Genomic DNA, 22,254 nt, shown 5'->3' on the forward strand with positions numbered 1-22,254 from the left:
AAGAAAAAAGAAACGTTCCATGTAGAAGCCAAAGGGAGTCCAGCATTTGTAATTACTTGGTTACCTCACACAAAAGACTGGTCCCACAACTTGACTATTGTTAGTGGCTTAGGCTGCTTCTCCACTGCCCCCCACCTCCTCCTTTCTCACCCATTCACAGAAGCCTTAGCTGAATTAAATACCAGGATTCAAAATAAAAGTACTTCTAGAAGCTCCCATTGCACAGAGCAAGCTTCTAAAGCCCAGGGGGCCCCATACACAGACAGCCTTTCCACATATTACCTCTAGGGCTGTGATGAACATTCAGGAAGAAATCTAGTAAGTACTGACTGATTTCTCTCCATGCTCCATCTCATGCTGGAAGGCAATCAAGGACCCTACAATGGTATTTTCATGGCTTGCTCATTGGGCACTTCACAGTTGACAGAGCCAACATGAAGTTTGCATTTGTAGGTAAATTTTGAAAAGCTAAGGAAGAAAACCAAGAAAAACACAACTCACGATCTTCCGCTGAGGTACCAAGGCCCTTCCAGATGTCACAGTGACAAGAAACAGCTGTGTTTCTGTATAATGTGTAGAACAGCAGCTTTAAGGCCTACACTTGATCTATATCATTTTGTGAAGTAATAGGGTTAACCTGAGATGAATATGATTGCCAGATAGAAAAATTTTACATCTCAGGGCTGGGAAGGTGGCTCAGTGGTAGAGCGCTTGCCTTGCATGCATGAGGCCCTGGGTTCGATTCCTCAGCGCCACAGAACCAAACAAGAATAAAGCCAGAAGGGGTGCTGTGGCTCAAGTGGTAGAGCGCTAGCCTTGAGCTGAAAAGCTGAGGGACAGCGCCCAGGCCCAGAGTTCAGGCCCCACGACCAGACCGCCTCCCCCAAAAAAAGAAACAAAAATTTTACATCTTATTTGCATACATCAACAGTGAATATCCATTGGCACAGCATGAGGCAAGAACTGATAAATAATTTGTGCCAATAAATAATCACATGTGCAAATATATAAAATCATACCACAGACACTAAGCCCATGAGCTTACCAAACATAACAGATCTTTTGTTTGGTGCAATTCCATCATGTAAACTATAAAAGAGTAATACCTAGTACAGGGACGCACACACTGACCCAGTATCAGACCATCCAGCTTATGTGTCAAGGATTTACAAGTGCCTAAGTCCCAACTCTATCCTGGAAGTTTCAGCTCAGGTCAATCCTCAGCTTGATTTCACCCACTCACTTATTCTTCAGGATGAAGTGTGCCTGAAAATCATCTCTAGAATCAAACTCAACTCTTCTTGAAATAAGTTGTGTACCTTGAACCAGAATGTCACTGGAAACAACTCTGATTTTTGACACCACCTGGCCTCAACAGCTCAGTGACAGCTCTGTTACTGTGCAGTATCTTATCTGGCCATAAGCTCTTGCCCTTAGGCAAGGCCTCTTGAAACCCTGTGCCCACCAGTTTAACCCTTTCCTAGCCTACATTGCTCGTTACTTCAATTAATTGGAAGTGTAAGGTATGGTCGGAGAATTAATATTAATAATTCAAGGTAGAATAAAATAGACTACATTGTTAGTGCCCTAGGCTCTTATGTGTTTGGTGAATTAACGTGAAGCAAATGAACATATATTTCTAATTCATGGCTACTTAATAAAATTTGATATTATATATGACATTGCTCACAACACAGGGTTTCTTCACCACAATTCCAATTCTTCAGCCCCTCTGTGGCTGTCTTGACAGTGTGCTTTGCAAATGAGGAAAACACACCATCATTTTTGGATACTGTGAGGCTTCTATTGAAGGGTAATTCCATTTTAGTGGTACCCAGTCCAGGAATTAGATTGTCCTTATCAATTGCCTACATGGATAATACTTTCAATGGGGGAAAACATACTGCAAGTTCCTATCTTAGTTCGATGTAACCGCTTGCTCACCTCTAGCAGAATCCTGACACACAGGAAGATGCTTCCCAAGGGAGATGAAAGGCTGACAGAAATTCACAGGTGTGGGCTGGGCCCACCTTCCTCTCACCAGTGATTACTAAAAATAACCACTGGCCCTGCTGACCCAGGATGGACACTGCCCTAAAATACTTACTCATTTCACAAAAAGGAGACTCACTATGTGAAAAGTGAAAGTAAGTTCATATTTTCCTGAAGTTTTAATAAGAACAAGAGCAGAGATACACAGAGGACAAATTCTAAGTGGGATAATGTGAAATACAAGATAGTCCCACATGATAGGCCACTGTAATAGTGTTTCAAATGGGATGTCGTGCCTTCCTCTCCCCATAATGACTCATTAGGGTTCCAGAACATGATATGGCAAGTGGGGAGAGGGTGAAGGAAGCAGGGTCTTCCTTCAGAATCGAAGGTGTCTACAGGGAAGAGACAATTAGCTCAATACCTGCTCCCAGGACACCTGCTCAGACCTCTGGGCTTAACCCTGAGGCTTCTTTACCACTCCGACTATTTCATGGAGAGTTAAAGCCTTTGCTGTAGCTCTTTTGTCTTAGGAAACAATTTCAGTTATTCGCATGCAACATGAATGGATGTACCCTGTTTTAGACTGGTCTAAGTGCTGGCTGACTGACTTCTCTGTGCCTCCAGCAATTTTCCAGAGCACAAGCTGTGGAGAAAGACCTGCTGTCCCAAAGACTATGTACAGCCAAAAAGCTATCTGTTTGACTCATCCTACAGGAACTAAAGCAAGTCCAGCCTGTTCTCATCACAGGAACTCTAGGAAAATCACAATAAAGGATTTCAAACATTCTCTCAGAGTATATATTAAATGATACTAATATGTTACCTCTCTACCATCACCAGCTTTTTAATTATGGATTTTTTAAATCAGTTTTAGGGCCTGAACTCTTGGCGGGGGCGATATCCAACAACACTTCAGACCTGGAGCCACAGAACCTCTTCTGGCTTTTTCTGCTTATGTAGTGCTCAGGAATTATCAGGTCATCTTGCATGCAAGGCAAGTACTCTACCACTGAACCACCTTCCCAGCCCCATTAGATAATTCTCAATCTCCCTAATGTGTCATTTGAATATATGAAGAAGCCCTCAAATAGAAGATAAACTTTGCATAGTCATTTAATAGACATGTTATAATATGTCAAACATGAGTTGTTTACATTAAATATATTAGAAATAAGTGGAACTTCTACTTTTAAATTTTTCTTCCTATTGTTTATAGCCTCTACGGTACCCAGTCCTTAAAGCAAGGGACCCAGACTCTTAAATTTCTTTCTCTGAAGGTCAGAAACAGAAGACACAAGCCTTGAGTCTCTTTAAACTAACTTCAGTCTTTACTCGTTTACTATAATAATTTGGAAGCCATTAGGAAGTGGAAATGTTAGAAAAGAAATTATTATTTTGAAAATATAACTTTAGTAGGCATTGGGTGTCATCAAATGCATTGTAGTCAAAACCTGACAACTAAGGAATTCAAATGTGTTTGTACATCTACTTAGTAGGAGGAAAGAAAGAAAACAAGAAAGAAGGAAAGAAAAGAAAGAGTAACAGGACTTGTGAGTTCATAATGCATTCAATTGTTTAATCAACTAAAGTGTTATTTGCTCAATAGGAAAAGCAATGTATTTAGTAAAGCTAGATTGGCATGAATAGACTAATACATCTCCAGAGAGTGATCCCGTAGCTCCCTTCACATGGTTAGCGTGGACAGGAATCCTTATTTTCAATGATACATTTCTGGCTTCCTCCCACTGAGGTACTGGGACTCAGGCATCTCCCTATCACAAGCCACGGCTCCTACACATCACAGAGGCATCATGTGCTACCTTGGTTACTTTACCCAGCTGTTCTGAAACTGCCTCATGGCTTTTCTTTGTTTATTTTAGTTTTGTGATATTTTTCTTATGATCAGCTCTCTTGACCAGTCACATGCTATTTTAAAATGAAATACTTTAAAATTAAAAACGATGAAATAATTGGAAATAATCTATGACCACCAATATTTCTTTTCTGACTGAGTCTTCCTCATCAGCATTTATTGTCATTCAATACAGGGAAAAGATACCAAAAAAAAATAAACACAAAGTTTTAGCAAGAAGCAAGCTAACAAATGATATCTTGATGGGTCCTTTTCTTAAATTTCAGTATAACTAGTTTTGTAGCTATATGGAAAATAGCTAAGGATATAAAATCTTTGGAAGACACCAGAGTGGATTGGCAATAGCAGACTCACCATCTGTCCTATGTAGACTAGCAAATCCAGGGCCGTGGCTGCTGGACAGCTCTGAGCTGCTGATGAAGGATACCAAGCACAAGGCAGAGGACAGTGGAGCATCGCTCTTGTCTGTACAACAACAACAAAAGACATCATCATCCCTCACAGGCTAGAGACACACTGAGAAAAATTTTCCAACTCTCTACTTTCTCACCTCCCTTCTTTTTTAATTAAGAGGTAGAAAACCGCTTGAATTTGTAGCAAACATCAGCTTTCACTGTGATATGCTAGTAACTGCTAACTACAGGCTCTCATTGATTATTAAAACCTGATGTGTAGCATTTGTTCTTTCTCATGGTGGAAGTATTTCAATTTGACCAGAATTGAACCTGTCCACAGGATAGGTTGGAAAGAGATGCACAGTTTCACATATCACATGGCATTTTCTCCATGCACATACATATGTAAATAGCCATTGTGCTTAAAACATAGGTGTCATGAAATCAATAACTAGTGGAGAGGTTTGAGAATTTACTTTCATTTTGCTTAACTGGAAGTTTATATAATTTTATTTTGAAAAACGACTGGTTTGTAAAAGTAATGATTGGCTCTGTATTGAAAGTTTCTAGACTTCCCTAAAACTATCTAAGGATTCATTAGAAGCCCAGTCCAGAGCCAAAGAAAATTTTTCATGCAATTCAAACAGCCCTACATGGCTCAGAGGTTGGAAACAAGTGACACAGGTTTGCCAATGACCTCTAAAGAGTGAGAAAATCCTTCGAGGCACGGTTCACATAACGAACAAAATTATTTACACTATTTACACCAGAAAGGGGTCCTGTGACTACGTTGTCCTGGGCTAGATACCCAGAACCAAGAGCAGCCTCGACCATGAAGCCTCCAAGTCTCCAGTAGGCAGCCCCGATCTTATTAGTTGGTCTGCAAACCACAAATTAGTCGGCTGTTCTGCTACCTCCAACCCCAGACCTCCAAAGCTGCAAAGCTCCGAAGGGGAAGGCTTTTCCTTTTCTTCCCTTCCTCCTTCTCTGCAGCCTCTCTGCTCTCCACAGGCCTGCCCCGCCTGCGCAGGAGGCGCCTCTCCACAGGCCGCTCCAGAGAAAGGTCCCAGACGGCCCCTCGAGGAGGCCCCGAATGACCTCTGGAGGCCGTCCCGGATGGCTGTGGAGGCTGGCCTGCCTCCTCAGGCCTGCCCTGCGCTACTCGGCAGGCTGTCCCTGCTGTCGCCTCTCTTCACTCAGTGTCTCCCCTCTCCCTTGTTCTACTTCTTCCTTGCTCTCTCTCCCCTACCCTCCTCAGGACTCTCCTCAGGACTCTCCTCAGGACTCACCTCAGGACCCTCCTCAGGACTCTCCTCAGGACTCTCCTCAGGACCCTCCTCAGGACCCTCCTCAGGACTCTCCGCAGGACTCTACTCAGGATTCCCCTCAGGACTCTTGGTCTCTCCCCTACTCTCCTCTTCTCGGTCTTCCCTCAGGACTCCTAACAGGCAGCCTATGTACAGGCTGCGCCCTTCCCGTTTCGGCGGCTTGCCCCGCCCCTTCGGCGGCATGACACTCCCCTCCTGTGGCACACCACGCGGGGCGGGGCCAGCTTCTCGATGTCCCGCCTCCTCCGGTGGCCGGCTGTGCAGCAGTGAGGCTCACCTCTTGATTCCCGCCCCCTTCAGCCGCCCGGGCCACGGAGCCATGCAGATTATCGGCGCCCCACTTATTATCAGGGCCACGCTGGTTATTACAACATCATTTCCATTTTCACTCACCAGGGCCTCAGGCTCAGCCTTTCCTCCGGTCATGGGTGCGCAGGGCACGCAGGTCAGCACCAGCTGTGTCTGTTACCAGGGTAACCACAGTCTCCACTGTGGCTGACACACTGTTCGCTCTTCTGGTCCATTCAAAATAGCTCACTTCACACACTCAGCGTGCAATTTGTTATGTGATGGGCTGATTGATATCTATGGATGCCTGTCACACAACAGTTTCTACGCTCAACAGCTTCAGTCTCAGGGGTTTTCTTTGCAGCCCTCTCTACATGTGTCGGGCTTTTACGAGTGTTACTCTGAGACCATGTTCACAGGACCGGTAAACTTCTAACATGCTCCTGGCACAAGGAAGTGTAAAGAAAACCCAATTGTGGGCTGGGAAGGTGGCTCAGTGGTAGAATGCTTGCCTTGCATGAATGAGGTCCTGGGTTCGATTCCTCAGCACCACATAAGCAAAAAGAAAAATGCCGGAAATGGCGCTGTGGCTCAAGTGGTAGAGTGCTAGTCTTGAGCTGAAAAGCTGAGGGACAGCGCCCAGGCCCAGAGTTCATGCCTCAAGACTGGACCCAAAAAAATTAACAAAAGAAAAAAGAAAACCCAATTGTTGAAGTATTACTGTGGAAAATGGAAATTTCAGAACATTCTGGAAGGGAGAGGTTTTCTGCAGGCATAACAGTGGAAGGAACTCAGGTGCAATGATGTCTTCAGCAGATCAGTCTACCCCATTCCTTTTGTGTACAAAGGGATCCCAGGAAGGGAATCAACCTCTCCAAACACATGGCATTGGCTGAGGCCGAGTGGGGATTCATTTCCTTCCCTGTTTAACTGAGCCACCTGCTCCATTTCCCCCCTACACCTTTCTTTTTCATGGCCTCTGGAAACAGCAGTCCAGCCCCCTCTCTGTCCCCTCTGCTCACGTAGTAATAATCTCGTCATTGCTGATTCCAGAACCAGACTACAGAAAGCTCTGGGCTAGGCACCAGGTGTCTGACCTTAGAATGCTTCTCACTTTCCCAAAGCCTGGATTTTCTCATCCACACAAGTTACTGAGAATGTCACACGGCTCACAAGGCTTGCTTTGCCTATTTCATGATGGTGAAACAACTCACCACACATTCAGTCCCCTGACATTTTCTGTGAGGACATTGTCCCCATGTAGGGAACGCTTATGATTTTGTCCTGTCTTCATATTCATTTTTAACTGTAATTGAACTACTCCTAACAGAGGCTGGGCCTGCTCACTGTGACATCCTTTCCAAAGGGGTCCAGATGGCAGCAAGAGCAAAACAGACAGATCTCGCTCCACTTTCCTCCAACTCCTTTTACAGAAACCACTCAGACATTTGTACTCACAATAAACCTGACTACATTCACTTCCTCCTGAACTACCACATCCATGCTTCACACTCCAGGATAGAGCAACCCTGGGGCCCTATTTGGATATCACTTTGGGCACAATAAAAGCACAAAGATGTAGGGCCCCTCTCTTTCTCTGCCTGTACCCTCTGGCCTCCATGTTTTCTCTCTCCCTGACTGTGCCCTGAGATAAATACCCTTTGTTTGTGATTCCCGATCTTCCTTTCCTTTATAGCTTCATTCACCCCTCTCCTCTGTGACCTGCCTAACTTCTCAGCTGTGCTCCCGACCTCCCTGTCCACGCTATGCCCTAGCCTTTCCTGTCCTTTCCCTCTGCTGGGCTCTGACTTCCTTGACTGCGATGAGCCCTCCACTCTGAGTCCTGTCTACTGTGCCTCACGACCTCCCTCTCCTCTCTTTTCTGTCACCTCTTGACCTTCCTGATGTCTTTTGCCTATATCCCCTGAACTGTATCTTCTGCTGGCTCTGCCCCCAGCCTCTTTGTCCTCTGTTAGTGCTCCTTGTTCACTCTGTCCTCTCTCTATCATGGCCCCTGCCTGTGTGCTCTCTGCTGTGGTTTTGATCTCCCTTTCCTTCTCTGCTGTGCCCTGTCACCTTCACTGTTATCTGATATAACCTCTGACTCTCCTCACATCTGCTTTCTATGCCCTCTAACTTCATATCCTCTCTAACTTCTCCATATTCTCCCAACTATGATCCTCAACCTCCATGACTTTGCTTTCTATCTGTTCACCTTGTCTTTCCTGTCTTGTCTCTCTGTTATGACACCTGGACCAATCAGCCCCCTCCTCCATTTTGGTTCAGGACCCCTGTGTTTAACCTATAGGCATATCTCACTCCACAGAATACAAAGTTTACTAAACCTCTAGAATGTTCTTCTCTGGTTCTGTTATTGAGTCTGGTCTGTAATCTGAGCCCTGATGTGGAGGCCACAAGCTGAGTTCATACAAACTCTAAGAAAGAGCAGATAACATCCAAGCTATGAAACCACATTTCTATTTTCCTAACACAAAGTATGCAAAGCTTAGTGCAGAAAAAGAAATAATACCTATGCTGACACAGTCTTCCCTTGAGAGGAACAATTTGATCAAGTTTTAAAGAATTACACACTCTAAATAAGAGGCTTTAGAATCAACTCACATAATTGACTGCTAGTCACTTAGGGAAATGGAAGGGTTCACAAGGTGACACTTTCCATAAGTCCTGACAGGAACACTGCTAATTACATACAGCACTGCCTCTAGCTGGCTGACATGCACACCACTGCAGGCTCGGGAGCCTCTGACATTCTCTTCAAAAGTTGGTAAGAAATTGGTCCCTCTGCTCATATCTGTAACTGTGACTACTCAGGAAGCTGAAGACTGAAGAGCCCAGTTCAAACCCAGCCTAGGAAGGAAAGTTCCTGAGACTTTTATCTCCAATCAACCACCAGAAAGCTACAAGTGTATGTGTGACTCAAGTGCTAAAGCAATAGCCTTGAGTAGAAAAACTAGGGGGTAAGTGACAGTAGCCAGGACCTGAGTTCAAGTTGCAGTACCAGAACACACACAAAAAAGACCTGTTTTTGTTTTCTTTCTCTTGCTTCATCAGAAAAAATCTCAATATGAAAAACTGATGATGAGCCTTATTGATAAATAAAATTTCTTTTTCAATGGACGAATCCTGAAAAGCTTCAGAAGAAAACAACCATTTCTAGTTATTTCCTTTTAACAAGTGAACTGTCAAAACCAATTGGAGAACCATCACCTTAGGGGAGAAACAAGCTAGGTAGAAATCATAAGCTTGTAATCACACATGAAACTAGAGATTGCTACAACTAGGATTGAGCAATTTACTTCTCTCCATAAAACATAGTGCAAAGTGTGTCCTTATGAAAAAAATGGCAGTTTCCCAATTCACTCACTCCCTCTGAGGTTTAAATGTACTCAGGACACATTTCTGAGAAGCATAACAATTCTAAAGGAAAAGAGAAGCTCTTCATTCAGCAAAAAAACAGGTTGCAATCAAGTGAGGTGACTCTCAAATCACTGCCAATGCAGCTTAAATAAAGCAGGTCATTTTCATAAGGAACCAGATTTAATCTTTATTTCCTCAACTTGCATTATACTGCTTGACCCACAGTTGACATTTGATGAGTATTTCCTGAACTACACCGACCACTGATCTAAGAACTAATGTACAACTTTCTAAAACTCTCTGTTATCTACCCTATATATCACTCTGAACACATATTGACCATAAATATGCGTCTTTAATGGGCTGAAATAACCCTAAAAGGAGAGCTGTGCCGTCCTCATTTGCCAGGCCAGATGGGAGGTAGAGGAGTGACAGCACCAGTCAAGACAGAAGAGTCTAGGAACAAGGCTTACCTCTGCAGCCAGGCAGGCTCCCACAGCATTCACATCAGGACACATTCCCATCCCAGCTACATTCAACAACCCACCACACCCCACTTTTTGACAGGACCCATAACTTCTGCATGGTCTGTCAAGATTGGGTCCTTTTGTGAAATAAAATACAGAGAATAGGCAAAGCAGCAGTGTCTGCTTTTAAACACAGACTTGAAGGAGACTTTGAGAGCCCACTGCCCCAAAGCACTGAGTCCTGTGGCTGCACTTGCCTAGGCCTCCCAGGTCCTCTGGGTAGGACTATCAGACCCTGTCATTAATCAGAGAACCCTGTCAGGTAATTTCAAAAGCAATATAAAACACCTAGGGTATGTTACAAACATACAGTCTCTTCCCCATGTACACATATACTTCCACTCATGAAATTGTGATTTGCAAAATGTAATCTGCTTTGGGCTCTACCAATCCAGAATATTAAAGATACACTGGGCGAGTATATGTACAGTCAAGGGAGAAGGCTGTGTATAGAGGGAGGAAATATATGTATTCACATCAGAAGCACAGGGCTCTATCTGTGCAATGGATGGACTTGTAGGAATCATTTGTAGGGGTCACTCAATGATGTCAGCAGGGCCAGACTTAACCTGCAGTTTTCTTAAGACGTCTCCTGTCTGCAAGAGGTTCTGGGACAGTACCACACAGATCGATTCCACATCAGTGACAGTGACCTCACAGTTTCAAAACAGAAGTCATGTTATGTTAAACCCAAACTTTCCCAATTCTGTAGTTTCTACGAAATTCTCAGATTCTATTGTGAAATGGTTTAAATGGCCACAGAACAATATATTATTCAATTTCTTTAATTCAGAGGATTATTTCCATTCTATAGAATCTGGAAAGCCATTTCCCTTCCTGTTGCTTCACAATTCCATTGAAATTCTGGTCTAAACAATGAACTATGTGGATCCCAAGAAAACTATTGTTATTTTCTAATATTTTAGTGTGGACAAAGATTATTACCAGTAAGCATTTGGATGTGTTTTGCAAATATTTTCTCCTTGCGGGGCATTTTAAAAAATAATAAAAAAACTTGAGTACAAATGGCAGACATGTGGTATGAGTCTTAGTTTCTCTTTGGAGTGCCGTGAACCAGAACACAAGGTAGAGATCTCATGAACAGAGAACTTGGGATCTGGTTTGTGAAACACCCCCTCCTTACCAGGGCCAAGCAGTGAGCTGTGCAAGAATCTTCCTCAGGTGAGAAGTACGCTCAGACATCTGGGGTGGAAGCATAGCACATCTTGGGGGACAGGAGACACCCACTAGCCAGGACATGTGGCAGTTACAGGTTCTGTAAAGTATTGTACCCTCTCCCTCACAGATGCCTGAGCAGCCACTTCTGACCTTCACAGTGGCTGCAAAGAGCCAAAACCGCACAGGAGAACACAAAGGAAGATATCAAGCATTTCAGGAAGGCACATTCCCAGGGCAAGAGCCAGAGTTAAGAAGGGTTCAACAAGCTAGAGAGAAGCCTGGGGAAGAAATGAAGAAAGGAGAAAACTCAAGGGCTGGAATTTCCAGAAGACTCTCAGATTCCAACAGTGCTGCCTAACATCACTGTCTATGCACATGTGACTCCCACCCCCAGTACAGCTGTGTGCTCCACACGGAGACTAGCATGGTTTAACAAATCAACAGTCAAGGAATAAGAATCACAGTTGTCCAGGCCACATTGATCTGACAAATTCAGCACAATAATTCCAACTAATGGAAAGTAAGTGATATTGAAAGAAGTTATGCTTTTACATTATTTTTTAAAGGGGGAGGAAGTTTAAGTTGCTAATAACCAGTGACCTTAATAGCTAAAAATCAGAGAAATTATTTATAGAGGTATAACTTTGTATAAAGTTGAGCCATGTCAATATACTCTAGGAAGATGTTTTAATTTTGTTTGTTTTTTTGTTTCTTTGGGAGGTTGAACTCAGAGCCTCATGCTCATGTTTTTTCCACTCAAGTCTGGTGCTCTACTATTTAAGCCATACCTACACTTTGGGAATTTTTTGCAAGTTAAATGGAGATAAGAGTCACAAGGCAATGGATGAGCAAATGCTGCAAGATTCTCACTGCACACTATGTTGAAAATGAACTATAGAGCTGTGAGTGGGGATGGGAGGGAAAAACTAGGACAGAGAGAGAGAAGGGATGACATTGACCAAAAAGGAATACTTTTTACCTGAGTTGTGTAACTGTAAACACTCTACGTATCACCTCGATAATACAGTAAACATTTTTAAAGTCAAATCATTAATCTCAGTTTTAAAAAGAATTTAAGAAAGAAAGTCTCAGATGGTGGTGCTTCCCGTTACCTGTCTGTTCTCTGTGCCTAAGGAGGCTGTGCCCACCTGACAGCCCTGCACCTCTCTGGTCTGCTTACTGGGTAGAGAGCCAACTCCATACACCTATGATGCTAATGCAGGACCAAGCCACCTGGGCCAGGGCCAGTGATTTCTTTTAGTAACAAAGTTCCTGGTAGATTTATCCACACCAAAACAACAGTGAGGACACTGGCCTGATCTTCCTGTCCAGCAATCCCATCTTATTCTCTCCTCTCTCAACATGCCTGTTAACCTTACCACAATGAGAGCTTTCTTGGGGATTGCAAGACACCTGGGCTCCCAGAGTCAAAAGTACTTTCATCTTCCAGACTTAGGAGGGCAAATCAACTATAAACCACCTCGTGCTAGCTTCATTTTCAGAAGCAGGCCAGCCACGGTTTTCATAAAAGTTTATAGTAATGCAATGGCGTTTTCTCAGTTTCTGATACAGTTGTAAACGATTTTCTACACTCACGAATGTATCCCGCTACTCCTGGGTTCCAGGTCTGCATAGAAAGAATCACGAGCATCCTGAACACGGCGGTAGGGCCATATCCGCGTCTGAGTGTCCTCCACTGTCCATCACTCCAGTCCTCCGCTTGGTGCTAATGCCTCCTTGCTGCTCTCTTCTCTTGTGTGTTTCAAGTAGCCAGAGCACACCAAAAATAAGCTTCAACCTGTAAACCCCACCCCAACCCTCCAGCACACTGCTCTGTGCCCTGGAGCCTGCTGAGCCTCCAACCCAGATGCTCCTAGGGACACTATCGCCACTTGGTGCTGCGAGTGCCTCTGCTGGTGTCCGTGAGGAAGTGCAGACCAGACATAAATCCCACACATTTGCCAGGCTGAGCCTGGCCAGGAGCCCTTAGAGACTCAACTGTGCTCACACACTGGGTCCAGTCCATACCTCCTCTTCGACAGTTCAATATGCTTCGGACTAACGAAGTGAGTTATGAGCTGAGTGATATTTGCATACAGTGCAAAATATTGAGCACTCCCTTAAAATTTGCATATTCATTTAAAATGAGAGGTTAGGACAGAATAAACTACTGTGGCTTTAAGGAAATAATTACATAGAACAAAAGCGTGTCTAGGGTTAGCACTTTACTATGTCTATTCCAGCTGGGAATGAGAGTTCTACACTAAATGACTAAAAAACTATGAATTTCTGGGCACCACTAGCTCATGTCTGTAATCCTACCTACTCAAAAGCAGAGATCTTAGGATCACAGATTGAAGCCAGCCTAGGCAGCAAAGCATGTAAGAATTTTATCTCCAATTTATCACACAGATACCTCTCTCCAAGAGTGGAGCTGTGCAGAGCACTACCCTTGAGCACAAAAACACAAAGGACAGCACCCAGAACCTGACTTCAGGCCCTAGATTTGGCACATAATAATGAATTGAAAATAAACCTAATTTGAATATGGCAGAGGACATCAACTGGAATTTTTCCACAGCAGATATACAGCCCCATGAAACATCACTAGTATTTAGGAAAAGGCCAAACCACAGGGTCTCACCACTTTACATCCACTAGGATAGCTGTTATAAAGCAAGCAGAAACAAGTGGAGCTGTGGTTCAAGAGTTACACTGTTAGCCTTCAGCAAAAAGCTCAGGAAGAGGCTTCTGCCCTGGGTTCAATCCCAAGATCAGCACACATGAAAAACCACACAAAAGAGAAAGTTGAGGTTGGTAGTAACTGGAAGAACATGGAGCCCTAGCTCCTTGCTAGTTTTTTATTTAGGTTGTTTTGTTTGGCAATAGTATGATTTGAACTCAGGACCACATTAGGCAGAGTTAGGGTCCCATTATTTTTATGGCTCTTTAGTTATTTTTCAGATCTTTTTCAGTTATCATTGTGATAGTTTTCCTCAGAGCGGCTTTGGACTCCAGTCCTCTACTTCTGTCTCCTGCTTAGCTGGGATTACAGATGAGAGACCGAGTCATCATAGGCCATTATTCCATTTCAGCAGGAAGCATCCAGACATTGACAATAACTCTTTTTAAAGAAATTGGTGGGTACAATTGCGAGTGAGGAAAATGTAATAGGACCTGACATCTGAATATGTTTACATGTGAGGATTTAGTTCATGACTAGACCAAGATGCCTCCAGTTACTTGAATTTTTCAAAGGCAGCATTTTTCTCTTCTTTCTCACTCTCCTATCGCCCCACCCACACACCTAATTGCCATTCCTTAGAAGAGGAAATTCAGGATGATTCTCATACCTTGAGTCAAGGTCACCACACTCCTCTCCTTATCTTGCTTTCCAAGGTATTGAAGGAACATTTAGGACGATGACTACATCTCTGGAGACTGCTGGTTAACACATTTGGAAATAATCAGGCCCAAGAACACCATTAGGCTGGACCTTCATGCCTCAGCACTTAAATCCATCAGGAAGTCCTTGCTCCTGGGTGTGTCCATAAAAACCTCTTCTTTCCCCTACCCACAAGTTCTGCTCTTCTTTCTCAGACAATAGCTCAAGTTGGTCTCATTTTGCCTGCAAATTAATATACCTTTATTTCCTTTACGCTAAGACATTAATCTCACTGACATTGAATTAACATTGAATTCAGGGAACTGAATTTTCAGTAACACAGGAGAGTTGGGAGCTGCAGACTACAAAGCAAAGTGAAAAACACAAATTGAAGAGTAAACTCTAAATTTTCAAAACTGATAACGACATAGACTATAAGCAGTGATCTCCAAAGAAACAGGTAATATCTGAGTCAAGGGGAAAGGCATAGGAAATGGATGGAAGAATGCCTCTGACAGGTTGAGCAGGTGAATTTGGAGGTAGGAATCTAGAGGGCCCAAGAATGAAGGACTTGCTGAGCTAGTGGCAGTGGTAGGGCTTTGTGACACATCACTCTTTCCCCTTTGTGACTTAGTAGAAAACCAAGCCTTTGTGATGTAGGCCTTCATTTACTATATATTGCCAAAGAAACTCCCAGAGCTCAGTTGCTCAAGAGCAATAGTGCGATTCAGATGATGGAGAATCCTCTCTTGTCACTGAAAAGCGTTGCTATTCCATGGCTGAGCCCTGAACTCGCCACCTTTGCAATGGATATGATCCTTGCCATTGTGGGTGGGGTGGGGCTCTACCTCCTGCTACTGCTACTTCCCTGCTTCAAGGAAAATCCATCCTCACCAACACCTGAGAGAAAGAACAAACTGACTAAGGTAAGATCTCTAAGGGCAGACCACCCAAAAATAGGTAGGTAGGTAGGTACGTAGATAGATATAGATAGATAGATAGATAGATAGATAGATAGATAGATAGATAGATAGATAGATAGATAGATAGATAGATAGATAGATAGAGACACACACACACACACTGGAATTTTACTTATCAGTTAGACTGATGCTGTAGCATTTGTATAGGAATAGAAGACTTGGGAAAATTAAGTGAATTAAGTCAGTCCCAGAGAGACAAAGGGTCCATGTTTTCCTTGATATGTGGAAGGTAGATTTAGTGTATATACTCAACAAATACGGAGGATGTTACACATGTGTACACAAATGTATTGACTGAGATATGGTAGAGTCAAAGGAGATTTTAAAGTGGAATTTATTAGAAAGCCAAAAGTACAAGTTCAGTAAAATAGAAAAATCAGAAATGTGCTGTTGACAGGGTGGGGAGGGGTCAAAGAAAAGGGGGGTATTCAATGGAGAAGAGGGGGATATGTAGACAAGAATCCAATATATAATCTATCACAGTAAGAAAGAAAGGGCTGAGCGGGGGGGGGGGGGGGGGGGAGGGACACACTGCAGAAAGAATTAACAGTTATACCACTTTGTGAAATAGCAACTCCCGTGTACAACTGCTTGATAATTTTTTAAATGGTTCTTTAGTTTACTGATGTTTGCACTTCTCAAAAACAAGTAACAAAGCTTCTAGAGGGGAAATTCCAGAAAAAAGAGACATCTCCTAGGAACTATCAGCACACAGGGCACAATGTCAGTACCATAAGGTAGTATTCTGAGTTCTCAGAACAGCTGTGTGGAGTGCAGCAAGTACCAGGGTTAATTCAAACCCTGAAACTCAGCAACCAAGGACTGAGGTCCTGAGAGCTGAGGACTTGAACACTCAATCCTATGTCACAGCAGGTGCCTGAAAACTGCACTTTCCCCAGTGTTAGGCTGATTAGCGGACTGTTCAAGATCCATGTCAACCTCCCACCAGAGGATAAGGTCACCTTTGGACTCAGGAAGGAAAAACCAACCTGGAAGCTGAGAGGCACCTGGAAATCAGGTTCTTGGTCCTTAGAACAGAAAAAGCAATGAGGGGATCTTTGTTGTCTATCTCCTATATGAAAAACAGAAATGAGCTGGGAAGGTGGCTCAGTGATAGAGCACTTGCCTTGCATAGGTGAGGCCCTGGGTTCGATTCCTTACACCACATAAGCAAAAAGCAAAATGCCAGAAGTGGTGCTGTGGCTCAAGTGGTAGAGTGCTAGCCGTGAGCTGAAGAGTGCCCAGGCCCAGAGTTCAGGCCCCATGAACCAGACCCTGCCCCCCAAAAAGAAAGAAAAACAGAAATAATTAGCAGCCACACTAACTGTGAAGAAAGGAAATGCAGGGACATAGTTGAAGACATCATTTTATCCAGAAACACAAAATATCTTAAACTTGTCTAGGGAAAGGAAAAGAGTAAAGAGGTCTAAGTCACGTTTTTCTCATCTCTCAGTATCCTGTGGAGAAACGAGGCCAGATCAAGTGCAGGAAGAAACGTGCTGCTCTGAAAGGTAGGCTCCCCACGTTCTCCCAAGGGGATTTGATCTCGGTCTCTGTCAGCAAGAGTCAGGCCACCAAGTATTTCAGTGTGTAAAACCTTAGGAGGAGAGTCCTGGGAAAGAAACCAGAACTGGAGACATTTTTCAGGTTCTCTGCATGGAATGAAGCTGCGACATGCATCATAACAAATGGGAGGGGCTGAGAGGCTGTGAGGTCACACTGATGATGTGGATGCGTGTCACACAGGGGGAGGGTCTGAGAGGCTGTGAGGTCACACTGATGATGTGGAGGTGTGTCACACAGGTCAGGGCTGAGAGGCTGTGAGGTCACACTGATGATGTGGAGGTGTGTCACACAGGGCGGGGCTGAGAGGCTGTGAGGTAGCACTGATGATGTGGAGGTGTGTCACACAGGGGGAGGGGCTGAGAGGCTGTGAGGTCACACTGATGATGTGGAGGTGTGTCACACAGGAGGAGGGGTTGAGAGGCTGTGAGGTCACACTGATGATGTGGAGGTGTGTCACACAGGGCAGGGCTGAGAGGCTGTGAGGTCACACTGATGATGTGGAGGTGTGTCACACAGGGGGAGGGGCTGAGAGGCTGTGAGGTCACACTGATGATGTGGAGGTGTGTCACACAGGGCGGGGCTGAGAGGCTGTGAGGTCACACTGATGATGTGGAGGTGTGTCACACAGGGGGAGGGGCTGAGAGGCTGAGAGGTCACACTGATGATGCGGAGGTGTGTCACACAGGGGGAGGGGCTGAGAGGCTGAGAGGTAACACTGACTTGATGAGGAGCTGGGAACTTCAAGCCCACATGTGGCCCAATTCAATTCCCTAAAAACTGTATTAGCAATGAGATGTCCTTTTTCCGGGTGCCCCAAGAGGTGGTGCAGATGATGGAGGTTTGCAGGCCGGTGGTCCCTTGTAAATAAAGAAGCACTACCCCTCTATATGCCCTCTTAGCACTGGTACACATCTGGCGGCCATGGATACAGATCTAGGATCCAATGTGATCTTCCATGTTCTTTAATAGACAGATGTTTCCTTCAGCCTCCTGTAGGTTCCAGAGGCCCTCCCTTATCTGCCCTAACCACCATCTGTTTCTAGTTTGCAGAGAGATTCGGGAAGAGCTTGAGGAGATGCATGACTTAGCTTCCCTTCTGAGTAGGTAAGGTTTTCCCCATGTCCCTGTGCCTGCATTTCTACCCCAGAGAATGGAATTGTCTTGGGGTTGAGGAAGACTTTAGGTTGGCCTGGGATGTGGCGGAAGCCACAGGATGTAGAAAAGCAAGGGCTGTGTAAATGTCAGGGTGTGGTACTGTGGGTGCCCTGGACAGCAGGTAAATACCTTTGCCCATACTGGGACTGTCTGTTGCTGAATGAAGTTTGTCTCCTGTCTCCTACAGCGCCCTAGGGAAACTCGATGACACTGGAAGCTTTCAGCGTTTCTTAAAAGGAGATGCCTTAGGTGAAGTTTTCAACTCAGAATCTTCTACAGCCCTCCCATCAGCAAGGGACTCTGAGGAGGACACTTTCTCCAGCACTGTGTCCCTGAAGGCTTCCCCATCTCCTTCACCCGAGGGCTTGCAGCCTCTGGCCTCTACCTTGTCACCAGTCCACATGGGTTCCTCAGTTTCTGTTGAGTCACACTCATCCCAGAGTGTGTCTCAGCCTCCGGAGCCGTCGATTGCTCTAGGAGAAGGGTCTTTTCCCTGTTCTCATTTTCCTCCACCTGTGGCCTGCACTCCACCCAGGCACGACTCACACTCGGGTCTTCCCCCATGTGACATCAGGGAAGTCCCACCAGAAACCACCCCACAGAGCTCTCCAACCAACAGCTCTCGGGTGCCTTCTCCTATCCCAACCCTCAACTCTGATCTCCTGGAGCTGCCATACAGAGTAATTAGTAAGAGGGCAAAGCTGAAATCAGCTTCTCAGGAGAAAGAACACCCTCTGGATTCTCGGGGGAACATGATGAAGTCACTAGGCAGTGCACAAGACACTGCCATCCCTCAGCCCTTCTGGAACACCGAGGGAAAACCACAGCAGCTTCCTGATTCTCAGGAGCTGTTTTTCCCCATGGTCTTGCAGAAATGCTGCCAACTGTTCTGGGGCCTTCCCTTCCTGCACAGCGAGTCTCTGGTGGCTCCTGTCCAAATGTCTGGTCATCCACTAGACTTACCCTTTATTTTATTCAATAGTTTCTTGCACTTAGTGCCGGTACAAGTCCAAGCTAAAGTACCTCCACCATACTTTCTACCACAGCCTTTACAGCACCATTTGGTCAAATCACAACCCTTCACTCCAACCATATCGTGGCCTCAGCCTTCCTCAGTGGCTGAGATCCAGACCTATGCCCATGGCACCTTCTGTACACTAATACAATCCTGTACTTCACCTCCAGTGATGTCCTGTACTATCCCACCTGTTGTTCAACAATTAGACCATCATCTCAAGAAGAAACACCTACAATGTCATAGAACTTTACCCTCTGTGGTCAAACAGTCTCACAAAACCTTTAGTCAAGAACAGGGTACCTGGAACCAGAGAGGCTTTAGTGATGATTCCAGTGATTTTATTAGTCTAGAGATGAGGAAAAAGCTGGAACATCACCTCCAAGGGAGGATCCTACAGCACCTATGTAAAACAAATCACAAGATCCAGCTGTCACCTAAGAATTTGACAGGAAGAGATCAGACAGACCACAAACATGCATTTTTACAAAACTCTACATCTGTAGAGAATTGTTACCGGAATATTCAGAAAACAACCCCAGAGTGTCCAGTATCCCAAGGATGGAAGAACTCTAGAACGGATCTGCAATTCTCTATGAGGAGAGTAGTGAGAGCTCTAGACAGGGATGCAGAAAGCTCCTCAGGGGATTTTCTAGAGGACAAAACACAGAAAAAATTAGAAAGCGACATGAAGAAACCAAGTAATGATTCAGGATATTTTCCCCCAACTCATTCAAATAAGAACTATCTAGGAGAAACCCCAATAGCACATCTCATCACTAAATGGGAGCAGACCTGTAGCGACAAGGTCCCTATGCATGTTAGTCATTACTGGGGCAAGACAAATCATGCCTTGCCCGCCCGTGGTAACTCCAACTCTAGCAAGAACACTGGCGGAGAACCACCCTTAAATACCAGGGAAACCTGCAAGAGCTCCTCCCAGGAGGTTTCCCACATTGATGCTGCCACTCAACAGCTGCTAGATGTGCATATCAAGAAGCTTTGGGCAAAGCACCAGTGGGGCTTATGCCTAAAAATTCTCAAACCGATAAACATCCTTACTCTGAAAAAGGCTCCCCCTTTACCAACTTCACAGGGAGCTTCACCCTACATGGCCTGTAGTAACTTCAAGGCCTATCACACAGTGAAGGAGGGTGCATGCCAGAGAGAAGCCCTTCCCAAAGAACAAAAGAGCAAAGAAAGAGAAAAAACTGAAGGCCATGCCTTACAACCTTCTCAACCTCCATCACAATCTGAAACCCCAAGGGGAACACAGGATAATCATAACTGTGGTCCCTTGGAGGTCTCTCCTAGTGGAGAGGAAGGTAGACTGCTTTCTGAGACTCCATCTTGTATCTTACTAGGAAGAAAGTGGCACCATAACATTGTGCCAGAATCAGAAGGAAGCAGTTTAGAAACAACAAATAGCCCAGAAATGGGCATATCTGCAACAAATGAAAAAAAAAACCTCTGCCACAGTGTGTCCATTGAAGAGGTCTTTGTTGCACCCAATTCTGAGTACACAGAAGGTCTCATGGAAATGGGAGAGTATAAAAAGCCCACTAACCTGGATTTCAATAACTTGAAACTCAGAAATTCAGAACTAGTGAGGACCACTGAAACACTATTACCACCGAGAATTTCAATTTCCAACTATCCACTTGATTCATACTTTAAAGAACACACAGGATCAACCAGTACAAGCGAAAGCACCCCTTTTGATGATATCCTTCAGGACTGCAATGCTGACCCATTCCTGCAAGGTGGTGCCCCCGAGATGCTGATTGCTGACGACATGTTTGCTTCTCAGAGCTCTCTAACTAGCTCAGAGAACCTTTCTGGAAGCAGCACATCCACTTTCTATGAGCGACGCACTCCCTTGCCAAAGGGAGTGCAAATCACGAAGCAGCAAGAACCTAAGACATCTAAACTCCAGCAGCCATGGTACAGCAAAATGTTTCATGGGCATAAGGAGACACAGAGCTGTGAGAGGCCCAAAGCTCCAACACAGAAGGCAAAGCCAGCAGGAATGAGGCCCTCACAAGGCTGGAAGCTGAACTCTCCTGCCCAGGTCAGGAAAACAAGAACTGTGAAGAACTCCAGCCTACCTGTGTCAGAGAAAGCACAGCATCCCCCGGAGAGTCAGTTCGGAAACCGAATAATGAAGTTTTTTATGTCTATTTTCCCTAGAAAAGTCTACAGTCAGGCAGACTCACTGTCAAATTCAAAAATCCAGTCAGCCAATAGCAAGAACCAAGACTTAACAACAAGCAGAATCCAAGACAGTGGAGGGCCTGAAGCCCAGACACTCAAGAACACCATTGGGTGAATCCTAGAAAAAAAATTCACGTTAGGCATTCTGCCTCCAACAAAACTTTCCACAAAGAATTTCAAGCCCTCACAGATAGACATTCCCACTCCTACATGGCTCCTCCTTACCAAGAAGGAGTCCAAATGAAGACCAGCAGGGTCTCTTCCCCAAACCAGCCACACTGTCCATAGCCGTCCTCTCAATGACAGAAGTCTCTCAAACCATAACAATGCTGGGACAGACTTGCTTGCCAGAAAGCCTGTGTCTCTACTCAGCCATGCCTGCCAGCATAGGCCAAGGGAGACACATGTCCCAGGGCAGCATACCCATTGCCCAGGGCAATGTCCTCAGGGTGGGTTAGGCAGTCATGCATATTATGCTTAGCATGTACTTCCTTGTGAGGCTCCTTTTTGTGAGGACTAACTCCAGTCCATGCAAAGCAAATCTGCTTTTTGTGAATGAGTACAATCTCTGTCTCCCCCTCAAATACATATTGCTTAATACAGTCTTTGTGTGTCATGAGATGTACTGACTTCTCTTTGTGCCTTCGGCTGGTGTAAGGATGGGCAGTCTGTGGTCTTCCTCAAAGAAGCTTCTAGAAGGGATGGGCAAATGACATAATGCTAGTGAAGACTCAGCCTCAATCCCCCCTTTTCCCTATCCTGTTATTTAATCAGTACAAAAACTTCACAAAGCCTTTTGGGGTTGTCAGGATGAGGAAGCCTGGGAAGACAGCTTACTGGGATGTTCCTCAAACTAATGAACTTGGTTCGGTTGGAACATTATCTGTTGTACTTGCGGGCTATTCATCTAGGAGAGAATGTTGACTAGCAAAGCCTATGTTTGTCTTATATCTGCCATTATCACTTCTCTGGG

The 22,254-nt window shown here is 44.7% G+C and overlaps 1 protein-coding gene across 1 annotated transcript in view; it reads left to right on the forward strand.

The window, feature by feature from the left end:
- Positions 1–21,396, forward strand: part of LOC122114863 (spermatogenesis-associated protein 31A1-like) — a 34,745-nt gene extending 13,349 nt beyond the window's left edge. Inside the window, exons 2-5 of the mRNA XM_042688125.1 lie at positions 5,700–6,036; positions 6,244–6,303; positions 16,785–16,909; positions 18,240–21,396. Coding sequence (XP_042544059.1) covers positions 5,700–6,036; positions 6,244–6,303; positions 16,785–16,909; positions 18,240–21,396 — 3,679 coding nt within the window. The remainder of the gene's footprint in view (positions 1–5,699; positions 6,037–6,243; positions 6,304–16,784; positions 16,910–18,239) is intronic.
- The last annotated feature ends 858 nt before the right edge of the window (positions 21,397–22,254 follow it).

The sequence above is a fragment of the Dipodomys spectabilis genome, unplaced genomic scaffold (genome assembly GCF_019054845.1).
Source record: "Dipodomys spectabilis isolate Male_0828 unplaced genomic scaffold, ASM1905484v1 ptg000112l, whole genome shotgun sequence".
In the NCBI taxonomy this organism is placed as follows: Eukaryota; Metazoa; Chordata; class Mammalia; order Rodentia; family Heteromyidae; genus Dipodomys; species Dipodomys spectabilis.